This window comes from Podarcis bocagei, assembly GCF_964188305.1.
Source record: "Podarcis bocagei genome assembly, chromosome: 2".
NCBI classification, from domain to species: Eukaryota; Metazoa; Chordata; class Lepidosauria; order Squamata; family Lacertidae; genus Podarcis; species Podarcis bocagei.
The window spans coordinates 91068449-91087569 of record NC_138126.1 but is presented as its reverse complement, the minus strand read 5'-3'; the positions used below and the strand labels follow the sequence as shown (position 1 = coordinate 91087569).

Here is a 19121-nt window from a genome sequence, read left to right as displayed (position 1 = left end):
GGAAATCACTGGGGCTGAAAAAATACAAGCTCTGGAGGATGTGGAGATGCACAAGAGTGTCTCGGAAGGAAAGCTGGAAAGTTACCTGGTGAGATGAGAAGTGTGTTTTCTAGGGAATATTATCCTTCCGTGGAAAGTAAAACGCTGGCCCATTGGGGGCTATTTAATGTTTTCTTCATCAATTACCAGGAGTCCACAACTTGGGAATGGGAGGCTCAGTGAGTGATTTATGTTGCAAATTAGAACTGTCAGTCTCAACCTTGAGGAAGAAGGGCTGCTTTCAAAGTTCAGATCAATACGTCAGCATCTGAAAAGATCTTCTTCTGTCAAGAGTGGGGATGAAAGGCTGCCAGGCAGCTTCAGATCCTGCAATGTTTGTCAAAAATGCTCTGATCTGAGCTGCTTAATTAAAGGTCTCATGCTGAAAGGTGCACCTGCCTCTCCGACTGAAAAGAGTAGGGAAGGGTTTCCCAAATTTGGTACTCCAGCTGTTTTTGGACTACAGTTCCCATCACCCCTGACCACTGGTCTTGCCAGCTATGGATGATGGGAGTTGTAGTCCAAAATCAGCTGCAGACCCAAGTTTGGAAAACACTGGAATAGGGCTTTAGTGGATCTCAGGGCTTAGACAAGTTGCTTCCATTAGAGTGGAAGCTGCACAGGTGCTTGGGAGAGAAGACACCCAGCACTCAAAAGGACTAGATTATGGTGAATGATGTCAGGCTGTGAGAAACTGTTTGGGAGGGATTGTCTCATTTTACCCTGTTCTTCTGCACTCCAGACGCCGAGCCAGGTTCGAGAAAGCTGGTGTGCTAGCAAAAGCCAGCACAAGAAATCCCACTACCACAATGGGGCTTCCCTCCTTTCCTCTCCCAACAGACCCCCGCCCCCAGTTCCCGAGGGAATAATCAGAACAAACGGGGGGAAGGAAAGGGGGGTGGTTCTGTCAGACCAGCAGAACTGCTTGCGCTGATGAAAACATTCTCCTTAGTGCTACGTTGAATTCCTCCTTATCTTCATAGTAACATGAGCTGGCTGGCAATGCATACTGGTGAGGCAGGGAAGTGGGGAGAAGCAGCGGAAGGCAGACGGCCCTGAGGCAGTTCAGTAATCACGGGCGGAGGTGGTTAGCTGCAAAACATGCTAAGGCAAATGCAGCACTAGCTTTTAATCATCATTTGTTCAGCCCAGCCGCACCAGACAGCTCATGGGGATATGTCAGCAGCACGGGCACCCCAGCAACAATTTAAATACCAACCAGGCATGTGCACAGATCCCTGCCCGAGAAGTGTGCAAAAGCACAGAGTCAGGCAATGGTAAATTCTCAAAACACAGTTTTTAATGTAGTTTGCTTGTACAGTTTTCTGGTTTTGTGTAAATCTTGAGAGATCAAAGGAATACAGTGGCGTAGCGTGGGTTGTCAGCACCCGGGGCAAGGCAAGTAATTTGCGCCCCCTAACCCGTGGATTTTAGCACCCGAGTGCGAGCGAGCGCCCCCCCATGTTGCACCCGGTGCGGCCGGCACCCTTGGCACCCCCCACGCTACGCCACTATTCCAACGTTCAGCTTCACTGGATGCCCACGAGTTATATTGTACAGAGAGAGGGATAAAAACTTTCCTCTCTGTCCACTCTCTCCTTGCCATGCCTTAGTTTTGCAGGCTTCTCTCCTGTCGCCTCTTGCTTGCCTTTTCTCTAAACTAAAAACAAACCCAATGCTGCCGCCTTTCCTCAGGGCACCGGCTCCATCCCCTTGCTTAGATTCCCTCTACCAAAGCTGAAAGCAGCTTGAAGTTCCTCCTGATCGTGAATGGGAAACAGCTGGCGAAGCCGGCGGCCTGCCAGGGAAGGGATCTCTTCCTAACCTGCTCCACGGAGCCCCGTTCCTTGCAAGCGCTCCGTGTCCCTCGGCTGGCGAGCGCCTTTGGAAACGCGGAGCAGGCGCTTGCCGGCGAGCAGCCCCCCCGCCCCTTCCCAAGCTAATCCTTTTAAAACCGAAAGCCCCTTAACCCGCTGGCGAGAGGCTTAGCCGGGCCTCGCCCGCCCACCGGCTTCCTCTCGGAGGTTTTTGGGGAGCGCAGGGCGCGGCGAGGCCCGGCGGCGCGTTGGGGTGCGGAGGCTGCCCGTGCCAGCCAGGCGTCGGTGGCGGCGTCGGCGCTGCTGCAGCGGCTGCTCCTCCTGCGAGCAGTGAGTGGAGCGCAGCCGCAGCGGCGGCGGGGGGCGCGCGCGCGCGCTAGGGCGCAAGGCTGGCGGTGGCTGCGGGGAGCCCGGCGGAGGAAGGAACTTGTCCCTTCCCTCTGGACTCGCGCCCCCCAGATGTTGCGCCCGGTGCGGCCGGCACCCTTGGCACCCCCCACGCTACGCCACTGAAGGAATATATATTTACGGCTCCATTCAGGAGAGCGCTGGAAATAGCTATATGAGCGCAGCTGGAAAAGAAATGAAAGCATTTGAGAAGTAGTGGGCATGGAAAGAGGAGTGGCTTAAAGTGGCAGCAGATCCACCCACTTGAAAGCACAGGGGGCGTGGGGATCTATGACCCTGGGTAGAATGGTTTACCCTCTAATCCCCATACCGTCATGTAAACTCAGATTCACAGTGGAACAGCCTGAAGATTGGTGCTGTTGGAGGGCAATTAAATGGGAATGCAAACACACAGTAAATTCCATTGTGGACAAGATATCGATATCACAACCTGACACTGGACACTGGGCAGTGTGCCTGATTGTTTGTAGAAGCTGTTATTGCCAACTTTTAATGAAGAGCCAGCATCTGTGAACACGAGAGCAAAAAGATATATGGAGCTAAAAAGGTAAAGGTAAAGGACCCCTGACAGTTAAGTCCAGTCGTGAACGACTCTGGGGTTGCAGCGCTCATCTCGCTTTACTGGCCGAGGGAGCCGGCGCTTGTCTGCAGACAGCTTCCGAGTCATGTGGTCAGCATGACTAAGCTGCTTCAGTGCACGGAAACACTGTTTACCTTCCCGCCGGAGCGGTACCTATTTATCTACTTGCACTTTGACAGGCTTTCAAATTGCCAGGTTGGCAGGAGCTGGGACCGAGCAACGGGAGTTCACCCCATCACAGGGATTCGAACCGCCGACCTTCCGATCGGCAAGCCCAAGAGGCTCAGTGTTTTAGACCACAGCGCCACCCGTGTCCCATATATGAAGCTACGCTAAATACTAGGGGTGTGCATGGGCCCTGGTTAAAGCTCTTAGAAAGCAACAGAGTGAGTTTGCCTGTCCAGCTTTGCCCTGGTGACTTGTGTAGCAGCGGAACTTGTGTGTCGCCAAACGTCTTGATGTTCTGGGTGGATCTGCAGCAGGCAGCTCATAAAGACCGCATCCCTCCCTCCCCTCCCTCTCTCTATCTCTTGATACTGTTTTTCAGTATCTTTTCCAGCTGCACCCAGAGGATTCTTATTGTTATCTTTGGAAAACCAAGAGCTCTATTAATCTTTTATTTCCTTAATGGAGCTTCCCAGTAGACAGATGTGAGCCCAGCACATCATTGGGACGGCTGCACAACAGCCTTGCCTTTCCCTGGCTGACTTCAAGCCGGTGCACCTCCATTAGCAAAATTATCTCATTAAACCCGCAAAGAAGCAGAAGAATCTGCCCTCTCTCTCTCTCTCTCCAAATACTTTATTGCTATTAGCACTCTTCGCTATTAGTGCTCTTGAGCATTGCCTGCAAAAGTGCTGCAGAGGGGTCAGCTGTGCAACAAGAATGCAGAAAGCATGGGCAGCAGGAGAATAGCTGGAAGTCAGGCTAATTTAAGGGAAAGAAACTATTTAAGCAGCTGCAGTTTCATGAACTAAATTAGAGAGGGGTCACAGTGGATGGCCTTGAAGAGATCTCCTGGACTTGTAAATAACAGGAATCTTTTTTTCTTTAAGCACCATGATAGGAATCTAATTTTGCTCATCATATTCATTCATATATATATATATATATAGCTTTCAATATTAAAGGAATTCCCAGAGGAACTAAAGCCACTGCACAGCAAGCATGTGAGGTTCCTATGAGCTTCTGCAGATGGAACAAAATTGCTTATTTTATACCTTTCTTGCAGGAAACATAAGATGGCATACAAATGGCTCTCAGTTCCAAGCATCTTACTTCCAAGCAGCAGCCAGACCCAGACTTGGCTTAGCTGCTTCAAGTTTGCTACGTTTTGTGCCTCCAGACCATGTTCTGCTGCAGCAGTGGCACTGTACTGGCATTGCAAGTAGACTCACTGCAAGTAGACACGGGATGTTGCCCTGAGCAGAGTAGCTGATTGGTATAATATGCCGGTCACAGCCAGCATCACCAAATGTGGCATTGCAGTGTTTTGCAAAGCATAGAAGCAGTCAGGGCTGGGTAGGACCTGCAGCAAATTCATTTAAAAAAACACTGACCACCACAGAGCCAGTGACAAGAGAACAGCCTTCCACAATGAATACATGGAAGTACTTGTATACCAGGACGTTGCAAAGGACAGGACAGCATAGCAAGAGGGGCTTGACTCATCCTAGGCTAGAGGCAGATTCCAGAAGGGGCGACTTTCATTTTTGCCTCCAGTTTCCATCTCTGAGTACCAATGAGCTCCAGCTGAGAATAGGAGGAGTTGTTGCTTTTCTTTGATGTGCCAAAATATCTAAGGCCATCACTGGCCCCACCTGTCCAGTACAGTACAACTAGCTGCATCAGCACAAGGAAAACCTGTTACTTTTGTTCCTAAGAACTGTGAAATTGGGATGTGATTAATCAGAAATGCCAGGTGGTATTTTACTTAAGACGCATAAGAGTGTTTCTTCTTCCTATCCCTAGAACATTATCACTTTATAAAATATATTTATGACCTTTACTGCAGATCAGACCCCACACTTCCAAATCCCAGGCCAAATCCCTCTGACAAACATCCTTTGCAGGGTCAGGCAAGTTATATGTGATACACCTGTCCTGGGAGTTTGTTATTCATGCTTTAAAAAACAAAAATTAACTCAAACTTCCTTTTCTGTTTCCAGTGAAAAAGCATGGACAGTGGGATATGTAGATCTGTAAACACTAGGTGTCATCACCATGGAGGAAATTGGGAGCCCCCCTTCTATTTCTGACAGAACATGAGAAGGACAAATTGTTCACCTTTCTCCTTCTCCCCCCCCCAAAAAAAACCAGCTTCTTTGACGCTCCCCCCCCCCAGTCAACTGAATTTTGTTTTTCACACATCCTGTGTTCAGTCACAACTTGAGAAACTGAAGTGCTACAGGCAAATAAAAAAAATCAGTTCATATCTAACTGGCACTGTAGTCAACAGGAAATTCTTAATCTTTAGGGAGTCTCGTTTTATTTCTCTTTTAACAGGTGGTGGATACTTCAGTGGGGAAATAAGAATATTTGTGTGCATTATCTTAGCTTATCTTAACAGTGGAACCTTAGTACTGAAGGTTTGCTTCTAACTATATCCTCTTTACCTTTTATCCATGACTTGATATATAAGTGTACATATATTTAGTCAGCATCTGCCTCCAAGATAGCATCTGAAATGTGCTAAGCTATCTGGCTCACCAGCATTAAAATATTTCCCTTGGGCAATTTAATCCTGTCTGGAACCAAGAAATCAGCATATTAAGAGTAGAGTATGAGACTCTGCAGTCAGATAATGCAATCAGTGGCAGTGATCTGGCCCAAGTGAGGGCACTCGCTTAGCCACAGCTTGTCTGCAAACTTATGCAGATACAGTATAAGATAAGGAGGAAGAGTAGCTGCCTTCCTCATATTCTATCTTGTATTCTAGCAGGTAAGAAAGTTTGCGTATAGTTTGCTTGAAATAATGCCATATGCAGTTCTTCCATATTGTGTTACATCAGGGTTTGCACTTACCAGTTAGTTAACCACAGGCTACTGTTACCTCATAACCAGCACTGACCTGAACACTACATTAGGAAAATCTTTCTGACAGAGCAGTTCAATAGTGGAAGGAACTACCTCAGAAGTTGGTGAACTCTCTTTCGTTGGAGGTTTTTAAACAGAGGTTGGATGGCCACCTGGCAGGAATTCTCCAGCTGCAATTAATAGATGACCTTTGGGTTCCCTTCCAACTCTACAGTTCTATGATTCTACCATTCTACCAGCCCAGGGAGCCAAGGAGGTGACATGTGGGAGAGAGATAATAATTTTCAACATCTACAAGGGGTGGATTGTAATGCAGGAAGGGGAAGTGTTAGAATCTCCTTTCCATGACCACCACAATCAGGATCTTCACAACTGCTTTAAGAATGAAATCATACTGGAACTTTCACCCGTCTCCCATGAAACATTTCGTTTGGTTCTCATGGTCTTGTGAAAATCCAGCACCCTTTGTCCTTCATTGTCAATGTAATGTCTGAGAGGTTTGTGGAATCAGGGAGGTGGTGCGGTAGTCTCTTTGTGGGTGTCTTTTCCTGTGGTTGTTCTATATCTATGTTGTGATACTGTGCTGCCAGGCAGGTGTGGGCCTGGTGTCTTCTTAAACTGTATTGTAAGGAAAGCAACCCATTGTCAGAGCTTAGGACAGGGGTTGAGACTCAGCTGAACCCAGGAGTACTCCCAGAGCAGGCCGTCTTCACACCACCCAGATGCTTGCAGATATCTTTGTAACGCGGAGTTGGTCTGCCAATGGGCCTGGTACTTGAAGCTACTTGAAGCTGTAGAGCACATCCTTGAAGCAATACCACCCAAATGGCAGGTATAAGATTTAACTGGTAGCTTGGAGAAAATTACACAATCCTACCTGGTAAGCCACTGCCACTAACCACGTGCAGCTATATAATTTAAAGCAGCTTCTCTGAGATGCTCGTAACATGTCCACCACAGGCACTTTGTCCCTAAAAATAATGAGTTCTCGCAATCAAATCATAGCCTAAGGCTGCGTAGATGCACTGCCTTTAAAGCACAACTGAAGCACATTTTCCTCCTCAAATAATTCTGTAGCTTATCTCCCACAGGGTTAAAATCTCCCAGGAACCCGTAACAAACTTACAGTGCCCAGAATTCTTTGCGGGGAGGAATGTGCTTTAAAGATGTAGTGTGTGCTATGCATCCCAGATCATGTAGGGCAGCTGCTCACATCTAGGTTTCCTCTTTAAAATGCCCATGGTCAATATGTGGATATCAGGGGTGGGACTAGTCCAGGCTTGTGATGGGAAAAGTAAAGTCCTAATTCTTCTTACAATTAAGCAGCATATCAATTTTATTAAATGAATGAATGTGATAATGGCCTACAGAGATATAATACGTGAATATGGCTTATGAATGTCTGCAGTGTGGGCACGTAGAAGCTACAGACTGCTCAAAAGCAGAGGCTGCCTTCTGCTGAAATCTGTGTCATGGTTTGCTTATGCTTTCGATGTGCTTCTTTTTTTGCTGAATATCCCATTTGTGGCCTCAGCACAATGGGTGATGTTATTCATTAACTTGTTTCTCTTGCAACTGAAATTTTAAGAGAATAACATGAAAGACACTTCCGCTTTGTTAAGCATTTTCTTCTCCTTAATCGTGTAGAGATTTCCCATGAATAATGTGAGCTATAATTATTACCTGCAGGTTGGCAGAGCCTTGGCGAGCTGTTCCTAAAAAGGAATCTTATTTTTTTTCCATTGAATTTCAGATGACCAAGAGCAAAATTATAACCACCTGATATTAGGCACTACAAACCAGACACCTTCCAATGGTAAGATAATAAACAAGAGAAGATCAAAGTTACTGGTGCTGTAACTTTACTCTTTCTACTGGCATGGAAGCCAAACAAATATCAATAGAGTATTTCATGAGCTGGACTCTCGCATGAAAAATATTTATTCTATTGATCATATTGTATTTGGGCCATATTGCTTAACAATGGTCCAGTCTCTCTTATGCAGAAAGGAGAGCATTGTGCTATGTTTCCTGATGTCTAGAAACACAAATGCCTCTCTTTCTTCCTCAGTTGCTGTTCTCAAAGATTGCTTTGATTTGTAGTGTCTTGGGCGTCAAAAGATGCACAGCAAGAGCAAAACCTGCTTGCCCAGATAGGAAAGAAATTTGCTTTGAAGCCATATAATCCACACATGCCAGTGCTCTGCTGATGTTTCAGCGCTCATCATCAATTGTGTTCTTTTACTTTATTTGCAGCTTTTACAACATAATCAAAGACAATTTCATTGCTGGCAGCCAGCTGCTTGCGACACAGAGCCTAGAGGTGGGCGGACAGCTTAGCTGCCTCTGCACAGTAGCCATGCTGTCACAAATACACATACACATCAGTTGTGCATGTTGTTCTTTTAACAAGGTCACCATTCCGTTTCTTTCCAATATTTGGCCGTGCATGCTTTCTGACTCCAGAATGCAAGTCCTCCCAGTACTTCACTTCCAGGTAACAGTTGTGACTAGCAAACCCAGATTCAGTAAGTTGCCATAGTAATTGTGTGGGTTAATTAAAAAAAAAGCAAAAAGCAAATTGCATGTGTGGGACCTCCAATCTGGATGGGAGCCAGAGCAGGGTGCACAGCATCAAAGCCCCCTTACCCCGTGCCGGGGTCCCAATCTGCATCAGACCTCCTGTACTTCCATTTTCCTTCTAAAAGCAACACATGCTTTTGTTAATTGCACCAGGGTTGGCATGTCTAGTTTGGCCCTTAGTTGACTTCTTATATAAGGAGGGTCAAGAGATTATTTTTGTTTAATTCTGCTTTTCTAACAAAGAGCTCAAATCTCTTGAGTCTTTGTATTTTCTTTCCTCTGATGTTTCCTATACAATGCAAGATTGCTTCTCTACCTTGGACCTCTCTCACCACCAGTTCATTTCATCCAGTCTTCAGCTGGTTGCCCACTGAGCTTTTGCAGCTTATTGCTCTTAGGTTTCCTGTGGTGTCTGTTTATAGAGATGGAATGGTGTTTTTGACTATTTCCAACAAATAAAGAATAAAATCATCTACAAAGTCAGAGCACATATCCCCAGACTTTTCTGTTGGCTCCCAGGCAATTTTGTTTTCCTTCACTTCAACAGTATATCAAGCACTCTCTGCCAAAATATTTTGGCCTCAGTTTGCCTGTTACCTGCACCTAGTAGTTCTCTCCCTTGATTATTTGGTGTGTCTCCCCCCCCCCCCCGTTCTTTTGCCACCTTTTCCTTGGTGCCACAAGAGTCACTTTTGCCTTTGCATGATTTAGGTCTGCAAAAGCACTAATATGCAGTTGTCAATATTAGCTTTTCAGCTTTGTGCAAATACCGCATGAAGACATCTCTATATATTGTTTTCTAGGTATGGCGCCTCCAAGTTGTTCTTTCCCTAGGGCTGTCATTTATAAACTAGCTTTGCCACTGCATCGTTCCTAGTGAAGAACTCTTGCATACATGAAAGCTGTGCTGCATTTTAAACTGAGGCCTCCATAGCACAATCACTTGCGAGAACAAACAGCCTTGAAAAGGTTACCTTGGCACTCTGCTAAATTATCTATTTTATTGCTCAGTGTTGGCAATTGTCGTTCAACAACTAAAATAACAAGTCCTTCTCACTAACACACTAACCCCAATTTTTGTCCTTTCCATTAACCTCAACAAGAGAAGAAATGCCAGCCATAAAACAGTTACGTTATGTCTCTCAGCAAGGCCAAATATTTATGCTATATCAGAAGTAAATTTGGACAAGAGAAAAGTTAAGTTTAAGCATCCTTTTTTTTAAAAAAAGAAGTCAGGTTCAAAAAGACACCTTCCATTGTTGCACCAACACAGAACAGAGGAAATGTAATAAATAAGTGCAAGGATGGGTCAGACACAGAGAAGGTAGTTTTTGCAGCCGATAATCCACAGTGAGGAATAAAGGTTCTGTTCAAAGTTGGCATGCTAACCATGGCACCTGCTCAATGGACAGCAGTGGCTCATGGGGCAGGAAAAAGGCAGAAGTTAGTGGCATCCCCACCACAGCAGTGAGCCAATCAGAACAAGGATGAGATGGGGGAAGTGGCAGCAAGTCAGGAGAACTGTAGATTGCCGGCAGAGGTCTGTAGGTACATTCACACACCAGTGACACCCTAGAAGTCCCCTGATCTCACCACCTCACCCCATCCTTGTCCTGATGAGTGTAACACTACTGTCTCCAAGATGATGCTGTTGCCTACACACACAAACACACACAAACACACACACACACACACACACACTCATGAGTCACTGCCAACATTGGACCATGCAGTGGACCAAGTTTAGACCATCTCAGATTCCAATTAGGTTCGGGTTTTTCCATACTCATGCATCACTTTAAAACACAGCTTAAACAAAATTTGTCCAAATTCCTAGTCTTCCATTCATGTTTCAAATGTGAAATTTTATTCCAGAATTCAAAATACAACAGGCCATTTATAAAAGATTGTCAAATACTAAATGCCATTGTATGTCAAATGCCAAATACAGCCAAATATTATATACTATATAATACTATAATATGCCCAATAAAACAATGCCAAATTCTGAATATCACTGCGTGCTAGCTGTAAAATATTGTTAACTATCAACTGTTTTATATCAAACATTGAAATAAAATATAATCAGATTCAGGGTGACCTTGGCCCAGTCTCTATGTCTCAGCCTACTTCACAGGATTATGTAAGAATTAAATGGGTGAAAGACAACCATGCTTCTTGCTACCTTGATTTTCTTGCAGAAAAGCTAGGATATACATGTTCAACAATTATTCAGATAGTTTTATGTGAACCACAGTTTTAAACAGAAATACAAAACATCTCAGTTTAGCGGGGAAGATACCAGGTGAGTTGTGTGCCTACTCAATTTGCTGATCAGGTGCTGGTCTCTGTTGATGGGCAGTTTCAGGGCTACTGCTCTTCCTTAATGGTTCCTTATCTGTTAACCAGACTTGGACTGGACAGACCTTCAAATGGAGGACACCTTCAAATAAGAGCCCTGTCCTCTGGCACCCCTTTCAAAATAGAGGACTATCTTTGAAGGAGGTTCTGCATCCTTGACCCAAACTGTATGGAGGCTGCGAACAGTGTCTAAAAGAAGACTGCAAGAGTGAGGCCAGGAAGCTCCCACTGAAGCAACCAATGTAAAGACCAGTATTCTGAAGTGTGACAGAACTGGTATCACAATGTACTTTTGCTGCATTGTGATGCATTTGCACTCAGGATTTAGAACCTTTGTTCAAACTATTTCCTTCTCATGAGCTAGTATTCTAGTGTTTTTGTTCATTCCTTCTAGTGCTTCATGACAGCCTGTGGAATTTTTGTTTGCTTTCAAATAATGCATTCATTTGGATTACCCTTCCTACAGGCCATAGTTCATGATGAGATTTTTGTATTGATGAGTGTTTGCTGTAGGTGAGCAAGTGAGGCATCATCGTACAAACATATTGAATCTAGGTTGTAAGATTAAGATTTCAGGCATGTCCCCACAATCTGAGGATGGTGGGGCAACTGAGTCATATAGCGTGGGCTCAGGTAGTGATTGGTTCAACTAAGGCAGGTTTTTCCAGCACAACAACACCTGTTAGTATGCAGGGAGCATTCTATCTGCTCAAGTCAAACCCTATTGGAAATATTCGCATGAGCTAAAACCGAAAGGGAAGTCAAACAGAAATGGGTTCTTTGGGGCCTTTCTATGAATACCCTCCCCATAACTTGTTTGTCTCCACAACCACAAATCAGTCTCTGAATAGAGTCATAGCAAGATCTAGTAAAGGTCAAGGGACCCCTGACGGTTAAGTCCAGTCACAGACAACTCCGGGGTTGTGGCGCTCATCTCGCTTTACTGGCCGAGGGAGCCAGCATTTGTCCGCAGACAGCTTCCAGGTCATGTGGCTGGCATGACTAAACTGCTTCTGGCAAACCAGAGCAGCACATGGAAACGCTGTTTACCTTCCTGCTGGAGTGGTACCTATTTATCTACTTTCACTTTGAAGTGCTTTTGAACTGCTAGGTTGGCTGGGAGCTCACCCCATCACGGGGATTTGAACCACTGACCTTCTGATCGGCAAGCCCTAGAAAATGCACAGCAGAATGCCATGCCATTTCAGGAAAACCATTTGGAGCACTGCTTTGAATAGTTCACTAAGGTCAGATCCACACACTGTAATGGTCAAAGAAAATAATGTTAGAGACTATCCAGAAACAGACACCAAACAATACAGAAAAATCATATTGGCCTTATCTAGAAATCAATGATTTCTTAATAAATTTTGTTGCTGTTGTTTATTACCCACCCTCCACCTTTAAATACATCAAAAGTTGTTTAAAGTAAGTTCCAATCACAAAAATAGGATTCCTGCTAAAAATATGCATGTCGAATTTAAAAAGCCACAATAAAGAGGTGTGTCTTCAGCATATGAGGAAACTACATAATGGAGATACTAGATGCATATGCATCTGTATTATATGGGAAGTTGATCAGAAGCTTGAAGAGCTTCTACAGAGAAGATAAATGGAAATCATGTTACCATAGCATCCCATCTTCCAGCTCAGCCATCAGTAGCCCCAACCTGAGGCTCCTGAACAGAGTAATGTACACCAACCTAAATTATGACAGACTCCTGGAGTTAGGAGGAAAAGAAGAAGAAGAAGAAGAAGAAGAAGAAGAAGAAGAAGAAGAAGAAGAAGAAGAAGAAGAAGAAGAAGGCCCTATTCATCTGGTTGGGTTTCCCCAGCCACTCTGGGCAGCTTCCAACACAGATAACTTTGTAAATCTGTTAGAGCAGTGGTTCCCAATTAGGGGTCCGGGGACCCCTGGGGGTTCGCGGAACACACCCCAGCGGTCCGTGGCACCATCCCCTGCCAGTGACCCACTTATCTTGTTAATTGCACAGTGAAAGCCACAATGATGATACATGGATCACCCAGCCTCTACTTGAGACCAGGGCCTGCTTGCTGGCAGGGGATAAACTTGTGAAAGAGTTGCTGGATGGCAAATGAGCTGGGATCAGGCTAAAACCTCTGATACAGTTTCTTGGGGTTCTTGCAATTGGAAGGGGAGAGAGAGAGAGAGAGAGAGAGAGAGAGAGAGAGAGAGAGAGAGAGAGAGAATGCCTTGCACCATGGGGTAGATTCACGTGTTTATAATTTTTAAAAATGTAAGGGATCCCTTCCCCTTGCTCTCTACTTTTTTCACTGAAAAGAACTAAATATGGGACCCCATATTTTCTTCAAAAAATTGCTTTGCACAGGTAACTACCATAGAGTTATCAGCATTTTCAAAAAATAGGGGGTCCGTGGCTTGGCTTTTGAAAAATACGGGGTCCTCAGTAATTAGTTAATTGGGAACCACTCTGTTAGAACATCATGGTCTCCCAGATTTTACAAATCCTCTGCTGTTTAGAAGGTTGCTTGAAAGACTTCTGCTTACGTACCTTCTTCACCTTTACTGCTGTACTCAACTGCTTAAGAAGATCTTCATACAGAAATGCAGTCTTACTAGGTTCAAAGTGATGGAGAAGCCTATCTTTAGCCCTGCAGTCCAACGTGAAGAAATACCTAGCGGTAATCAGCAACCGTGTTCCAGAACTCTTGCACTGTTGAACATTATCCCACGGAAGGTGAAAATGTGGACCAATCTCTCCACACCCCATCCAACAATACTGACTATAATTTGGGTATATCAGGTGAAGCTTTGCAGGGGTAATATACCACCTACTGAGAACTTTGCACTGTGCTTTCTTTATTTGTGTGTTTGATTGATAAGGTTGCAAAAGAGGTTCAGATACAATGCCAATCATCTGCTTCCAAAGAATCACTTAAGTCATTCTCTGTGTCTGTACATAAGATGGGTTGTCATCCCAAAACGGTTTGCTGAGCACTGGATTTTATAAGGACTGATATGAAAAAGTTTATATTTAATTATGCTGCCCTTGATTTAAACGGGTTTTAACCAATTGCTCAAGCTGATTAATTAGTTAATGTTTGGTGGACTTCTATTATAATTTAGCCTAAAGACCAGTTTCCATTCAAAAAGGCAACGTGGTACACTTTGCCACAATGCTTTGCAAATAACTATGAGGCTACTGTGGATCCTGGCAGGATTTGTGTGTGCGCACACAGGCATTAGAAGAAGCCTTAACTGTACAAGCCTATATATACATGCTTATTTGGCAGCTCCCAGGTAAGTGAGCCAGTCTTAGCCTGGAAGCTAGTTTCAATGGTGGGGAACCTGTGGCCTTCCAGTTGTTGTTGGACTCCAACTTCCAGCAGCCAGTATGCCCAGTGGTCAGACATGATGGGAGTCATGGCCTAGCAGCACCTGGATGGCCCCAGGAGGGCCTGGTGCTAAAGGAAGTAGACCACGTGCTCCCAGAGCATTTCTGCTATGCCTGGAAATAGAAAAAAGCAGTGAGAACGTCTTTAGGCAGTATTCAGAATCCAACGCTTCAAGCAGGTCCTCCAGCTCTTACATAGGACAAGAGAAGTCTGACTGCTGAGATTTGATTGCACTCAATTTTGTTTGAATGTCTGATGAGAGATGATTGTTAATTAACAAGGGATTGTATTTAATCTGTTCTATGCAGCTGCTGTTACCCTAATTATAATTAGGTCATCCTGGTTTGATCCTGCCTGCCAAGGGGCGAGTGTTTGTGGAAGCAGGAGCAATCACCTGAGGCAGCGCACTTAGCTTCTGAGAGAGAAGCAGCAGCAGCACACTTTCAAAAGATGCATGAGGCCAAAGGGGGCATGACAGCAGGCTTGTGACTCTGCAGACATAGTGGTGGTGTGTGTTTGAGTGAAAATTAACATTTCATTTAAGACAAAGCTGTTGAGAGTACAAATGATCTCCTAAGCATTTATCAGAGACAAATATCAAAGAAAACTGTCTACATTTGCTAGGAGGAGGAGTGTTTGAATGAACAGATATGTGAATTGTTACTCCAATGGGAGTAACGGTAAGAAGCAAACATACTTTTGCAGCTACTCCTTGCACTGCCTTTTTCTCTGTTTCAACTTATGCCAACAAAGTAGTGTGCCATGGATGTGTGGTGTGGCAGAGCCATGGTGTTCTCCTCCTGACACAGAGGCACTGGGGCACGGAGGCAGACAAGGGGAGGTTGTGAGATTGGGGCTGTGCAAATATCATTGCCCCCACCTCTTGCCTCTTGCCCCAGCACCATTCAGGTATGTTTCAGTGGTGTCATTGTCAGGAGGACTGATCTGCAGCTCTGCCCCACCACACTAGCTGCTACTGCCAACGTTGGTTCAGTGTAATGTGCACACACGTTGATTGGAATCCCATGTTCCCACCCTTCGCTCTTCCCCTTACATGACTGCAAGGAGGATATCAGAACATATTTCCATAGTTTATCTTGAAACCAAAAGCGCCCCTCCCTCAGTATCAACCACCCTGGGCCTTATAATGGGCACAGGAGACCTTGTTGGGGGTGCCACCACTGGGAACTGCCTGGTTGGTGTTGACTTGTGACAAGGGCCTCCTCAGTAGTGGAACATTCTCCCTGGTGAGGTGCATCTCTCTCCCTCATTGTTAACATTCAGACAGAATGAGGGGAAAAATTGCTGTTTACCAAGGCATTTGATTGCTACATTATACTGTTCCTGGCAATGTTGAAATTCAGTTGTGAGGATATTTGATTGTTCTAATTTCTTTTTGAAATATATACCGTATTATTGTATTGCTTTTCTGTTTTGTAGCTTTCTGCCCCAGGGATCCTTTGGGATAGAAGTTTAATTAATAAATAAATTAGTCAAAAGCCCTAAACTGTGCTTAATCTTAACTATGGCATAGGACAACATGTCTATTTCAAACATTACAGTTTGAAATTAGTTTGTTTCCATAATAAGCTATAGTTAAGCCGTAACTACAGTTTGTCCATGTTTGTGTTGATGCAAAATACAGGAGAATTCCTGGATGTCACGATCCAAGTTTGGGCCAAAATACTCCTTGGTGAGAGAACCCCAGCAGATATTTAAAGTCAGAAAATATGCAGCAAAGTAAATCATGGAAGTAGAGGCTGTTAGACTTTTAAAACATGCCCTTCTAAGAGTTTCCAAAATGTCTCCTTTAAAAGTTTCTTTCCAAAGTTTCCTTCATACCTCAGCGTTTCATTTTTTCATTTTCATTTCACTTTTAATATGTATACCGCCTTTCTATTTTCCTATATGCAAGGCAGTTTAGAAGCTGAGAGCCAGTGTGGTGTAGTGGTTAAGAGCGGTAGTCACGTAATCTGGGGAACCGGGTTCGCGTCTCCGTTCCTCCACATGCAGCTGCTGGGTGACCTTGGGCCAGTCACACTTCCTTGAAGTCTCTCAGCCCCACTCACCTCACAGAGTGTTTGTTGTGGGGGAGGAAGGGAAAGGAGAATGTTAGCCGCTTTGAGACTCCTTAAAGGGAGTGAAAGGCGGGATATCAAATCCAAACTCTTCTTCTTCTTCTGAAGAAACAACAAAATGTACACCTTTTAACAATCTAATCCAATGCAAAAGTTGTAATAAAAACATAACTTTAAAATAAGCAACTTATATCAAATAAAGTAATATTCAACAATCCATTAGAATAATACAGAATAATATTAAATATCAGCAAATAAAAATTAAACAGAAATTCAATAATTACAATAATTTCTAAACTATAATCAATAATAACAACAGCCGGTCACAGTGCATAAATTAACACAATACAAATCGAGAAGCAAAGACACACAACTTTTAAAATTATTATTATTATTTTAATATCCCTGAACTCCTCTCCCAACTGTTTCTGGTGTTCCTAAAGTCATGGTCTGGAAAAGGCTCCTAGGCCTGGAGGCTGGGGCAAGGCAGGTGGGAAAAGCCATTGCCTGATGGGCAGCAGGAAGTCCCTCCCCTCACAGGCCTTCCTCTACAGCTCCCTTATGAAGGCTCCTGGGCCTGGAGGGTAGGGCAAGGCAGGTGGGAAAAGCCATTGCCTGATGGGCAGCAGGAAGTCCCTCCCCTCACAGGCCTTCCTCTACAGCTCCCTTATGAAGGCTCCTAGGCCTGGAGGGTGGGGCAAGGCAGGTGGGAAAAGCCATTGCCTGATGGGCAGCAGGAAGTCCCTCCCCTCACAGGCCTTCCTCTACAGCTCCCTTATGAAGGCTCCTAGGCCTGGAGGGTGGGGCAAGGCAGGTGGGAAAAGCCATTGCCTGATGGGCAGCAGGAAGTCCCTCCCCTCACAGGCCTTCCTCTACAGCTCCCTTATGAAGGCTCCTTGGCCTGGAGGGTGGGGCAAGGCAGGTGGGAAAAGTCATTGCCTGATGGGCAGCAGGAAGTCCCTCCCCTCACAGGCCTTCCTCTACAGCTCCCTTATGAAGGCTCCTAGGCCTGGAGGGTGGGGCAAGGCAGGTGGGAAAAGCCATTGCCTGATGGGCAGCAGGAAGTCCCTCCCCTCACAGGCCTTCCTCTACAGCTCCCTTATGAAGGCTCCTGGGCCTGGAGGGTGGGGCAAGGCAGGTGGGAAAAGCCATTGCCTGATGGACAGCAGCTAGTCTCTCTCCCCTCAGCGTTTCCAGCATTGGAAAAGACCACACACTTGGTAAGTTGAAAAAGGTTTGTCTTACAAACTCTCCGAAGGTCAGATTCACGTGCTTCAGGAAAGTTGCACAAGCAAGTAAAACTTGGCTTAGTTACAAAATGGTAAAAGTTATAGGAACTCAGGAGCAGCTGGTGATAACCACCTGCTCAATCCTCTTCACATGCTGAATTTCTCAGGTAGAGTGGAGGATACAATAGCTTTGGTTATCTATTGCCTCCCAAGGTAAAGGGAAGTGACACTTTGGACATAACAATAAACTGGTTAGTTTAAAAATGCAAGTTAAAGTTTCCACTCTCTTCCTCACAGCCATACCAGAGAAGGGGAAGGTTGTTGGGAGCTGATAAGTCCAGGCATGTTAAGGAAAAAGGCAGGGAACTGACTGTTTGTTTTTTTTCATATGGAAGAGTATTCAGACTTCAATCTCCCCCCCCCCAATCCATATGGTAATCGTTCCAGTGGAATAACTGTCTAACTGCAGTATTAGAAGTATTTCAATTTACGTCCTTCCCAGAAGGTAAGAAAACGATTCCTCATTTCATAACATGCCCTGCAGCAATTTGTTACAAATGTGCCTGTTTTTGTTTAAGATGCCATTTGCTTAGAAATGCTTGAAAATCAGTAGCGTCAGAGGAAGTGTACAGTATATCTCATGCCTCTGCAAGCAGTTATGAAAGGAAATGACAAAATTGCATGATTTCTAATTTACAGTGAATGAATAAAAGAAGCAGAGCATTTCCCCCTGAAATGTTCAGGTGGTACTGAAAAAGTCAAAGGGAAAGAAATGCCTCACCAAACCCATGCAAATTTATATAGCAGTTTCTCTTTAGAGGTTTCTATAATACTTCAGTTGCTGGTGAAGCTGAACTCTCACATTAGAGCAGTGTTTCCCAACCACTGTTCCGCGACACACTAGTGTGCCGCGAGATGTTGCCTGGTGTGCCGCGGGAAAAATTAAAAAATTCGAAAGATTTTTTTTTAAAGTCAAATTTTCGATTGGGGCGCCGTCACTAGATGACCCCTGGGGTTCCCTCCCTCCCTCCCGCTCTGCGCCTCCCTCCTCCTCCTCCGGGGAGGCCCTTCCTGGCTCTCGGCCAAGGCTTGGCGGCTGCCACTCACTCACTCGCTCGCCCACCCGTCCCTCCATCCCTGCACCCGGCCTCTCCCCCTCCGTCCCCGGCGCGGGGGCTGCCGGGATCCGTAGTCCCCTCGCCCTTGGGCTCCGCGCCCGCGCGGGGTGCGCGAGCTACGTTTCCCAGCGTGGCCTGGCGGGCCGGGCGTTTTGTTTGAAGCGCTCTTCTCCCGGCCATGGAATGAGCGCAGCGGCGGCGGCCGGGCGGGCAGGGGCTCTTCCGCGCAGACCCCGCGCAGCCTGCCTGCGCCCCCGCGGAGATCGGGCGGCAGGATGGAGCCCGGGGATCCCCGCGGAGGTGGAGCGGCGGAGGCGGAGGCTGCCCCCCAGGTAGGGCTGCGTCGGGGGGGTTTATTTTTGCAATGCTGCATCCGCGCCGGAGGGGACGCATCGGACCGCGGGGAGACCCCTTGGCGGGCGTGCAAGGCAATGCATGCGTGCAGGCGTTGCATGGAGTGCAGTGCAATGCAATGGCAACGCGGCGCCCTGCAT

At 45.6% G+C, this 19121-nt stretch overlaps 1 protein-coding gene across 7 annotated transcripts in view; it reads left to right on the top strand.

The window, feature by feature from the left end:
• The window catches only part of SHISA6 (shisa family member 6), a 267634-nt gene that overhangs the window by 227983 nt on the left and 20530 nt on the right, over positions 1-19121 (top strand). For 5 of the 7 annotated variants that reach the window (XM_081184485.1, XM_081184483.1, XM_081184480.1 and 2 more), the window contains exon 5: positions 7634-7696. The exons of the other annotated variants lie outside the window; for them this stretch is intronic. In XM_081184485.1, coding sequence (XP_081040611.1) covers positions 7634-7696 — 63 coding nt within the window. The remainder of the gene's footprint in view (positions 1-7633; positions 7697-19121) is intronic. 7 annotated transcript variants of the gene reach the window in all.